This window comes from Buceros rhinoceros, unplaced genomic scaffold (genome assembly GCF_000710305.1).
Source record: "Buceros rhinoceros silvestris isolate BGI_N320 unplaced genomic scaffold, ASM71030v1 scaffold11071, whole genome shotgun sequence".
Taxonomy (NCBI): domain Eukaryota; kingdom Metazoa; phylum Chordata; class Aves; order Bucerotiformes; family Bucerotidae; genus Buceros; species Buceros rhinoceros.
Genome location: NW_010396040.1, coordinates 38,884 through 40,963, shown reverse-complemented (window position 1 = coordinate 40,963; position 2,080 = coordinate 38,884). Strand labels below are relative to the sequence as shown.

The 2,080-nt window shown below is 37.1% G+C and overlaps 1 protein-coding gene across 1 annotated transcript in view; it reads right to left on the bottom strand.

The window, feature by feature from the left end:
- The window catches only part of RGS12 (regulator of G-protein signaling 12), a 50,309-nt gene that overhangs the window by 33,241 nt on the left and 14,988 nt on the right, over nt 1–2,080 (bottom strand). The window contains exon 3 of the mRNA XM_010145765.1: nt 1,829–1,998. Within this exon, the coding sequence (XP_010144067.1) occupies nt 1,829–1,998 (170 nt within the window). The remainder of the gene's footprint in view (nt 1–1,828; nt 1,999–2,080) is intronic.

The following is a 2,080-nucleotide window of genomic DNA, read 5'->3' as shown; positions in this document are numbered from 1 at the left end:
GGAAGGCTGAGTGGTGCCCCAGCTGGAACATTACGTAGCCTAGCAGTTGTCACACGTGGCTGGGAAGCTGGAGACGTTGGTTTGAACCGCTTAAGGAGGGAACTTGCAATCAGGTCTCTCGCTTCCTGGATGACAGCTCTAATCAACAGACCAGTATGCAAAACGTGAGTGTTTGCAAAACATGCAAAATCTCTTCTTAGAGAGTAATTCCTGCTCTATGACAAAGCTGTCCTCAGGAAAGGCCTACGCATGCAGAATCCCAAATGAATCAAGATGCTTACTGTGTAATCATGAATTAAATACTGATGCTTCAGAGTTCTTGAATACTGGCAGAAATCTGTAACTACACAGTGTTATGACAGCCAGGTTGCAAGTAAATTTAAGCAATGGCTCTGGATCTGTCCTGGACCTCAAGAAAATGGTGATGCACACAATAAATTCCAACATTTCTCAATTGTTCTTTAACACATGCACTTTTGCAATATTTATAAAAATAATTTCTAATTAGATTAAAATGGAGTGAAAAAGCACTGAATACGAGGTTGCCTTTTGCTGACATGAAATGTAACTTTAAGCTTTTAATCTGAAAATTTAATAAAATTACATTAGCTACTTTTGAAGTTTTAATATGTTTTGAACTTTCATAGGACTGAAAAGTTACTGCAGCAATTTAAGTGTACGTAACTAAGTTTACTGATGGCTTACATGCAATTAGAAGAGAAAACTAAAGTTTCAGTAGCACCCCCACAAGCTACAGAATTTTCAGTTGGACTCTAACATCAGATTAGAATTGTAATTTTTCGCTCAGTCTGACAAGAAGTCTCAGTATCTAAGCAGAAATGCTAATAACTCTTAGGCTACTCTGCTAAGAAAAATGGAAAGGCAGGGAACATAATTGCAGGATACATTATTTGGCTTTCATCTCTGTTTCCTCAAACAGATGTTCACTGCTCATGCGGTTTTTTGGGTCCCCATACTAGTTAAGATGGAAGTCTGCATATTAATCATTTTGGCATTTTAATACTTTTGTATCAACTAAATGAGTCTGAGTTACTGCAGATTCTGATAATCTACATGTCCTACACCAAAGGTTTCTTTATATTCTCCTTGTGAATATTACTTGGGCAGTACAGACAGTCCTTGGGTAACATATTCAGAATCAGCAACATACTCTCAGTGAAGCAATGCAAAAGTGTCTACACTTCAATTTCCTTACATGTAAAACAGAGATGATGCTATTTACAACTTCATAAATGTGCTGTGAAGCAGCTTAATTTCTGCATTGCAAATACTCAACGCTATTCCTGCAAGCTGCACCTTTAACCAGTGCTCTCAGCTACCTTAATTACTTCCAAAAAATATTTCTAATATTTCTTTATCAGGAAGATAAGCCAACCATATAATCGAAAAATCTTCTATATGGCTTCCAACATTTCAGAAGGTAAACGCGAATAGATTACCAATTTTTAGGAAACTACTGATACTACTGCATTTTTCTTGTGTAAAAACTATAGTTACAAATGTAACAAAACTGTTTTACAAAGTGGGGAAGCTTTATAAAAGTTCAGATACAAAGCAAAATACAGCCTTTATGTCTGAAACATTTGCTATCCAGAAATGCATGGCATAATGTGTATTACTATGAACTCCTATTCAGCTGTGAACCAGTTTAAACTTAGAAATATGCTCAGGTAACAACTGTGTAAAAATGAACTCCTATCTCTTGTCCTGTGTAAGGACAGCGTCAAGAAAGACAAAAGAAAACTGGAAAAATATCGCAGCACTATCAGGTATTTTGAAAGGCCTCTTACAGTCCCTCAAAACTTACCGAAAAATATTTAACACCAACAGGATCCTGAAGAAGACGCTCAAATGAAACAGCCCAGCTTGCAACTCTTCTTTCTCGGAGTCGTCGACAGCTCTGTACGCTGGGAAGACTAGCATTGCTACTGAGGCTGTTTTCACTGATGCAGTCCTTTAAATCAGTACTGTTCAGCTCTGTTTAAAACAACGAACAATTCTGTCAATAAAGTATTATTGCCTTCTACTCTTCAGCACTGTTTACTTGATTTGTCACACC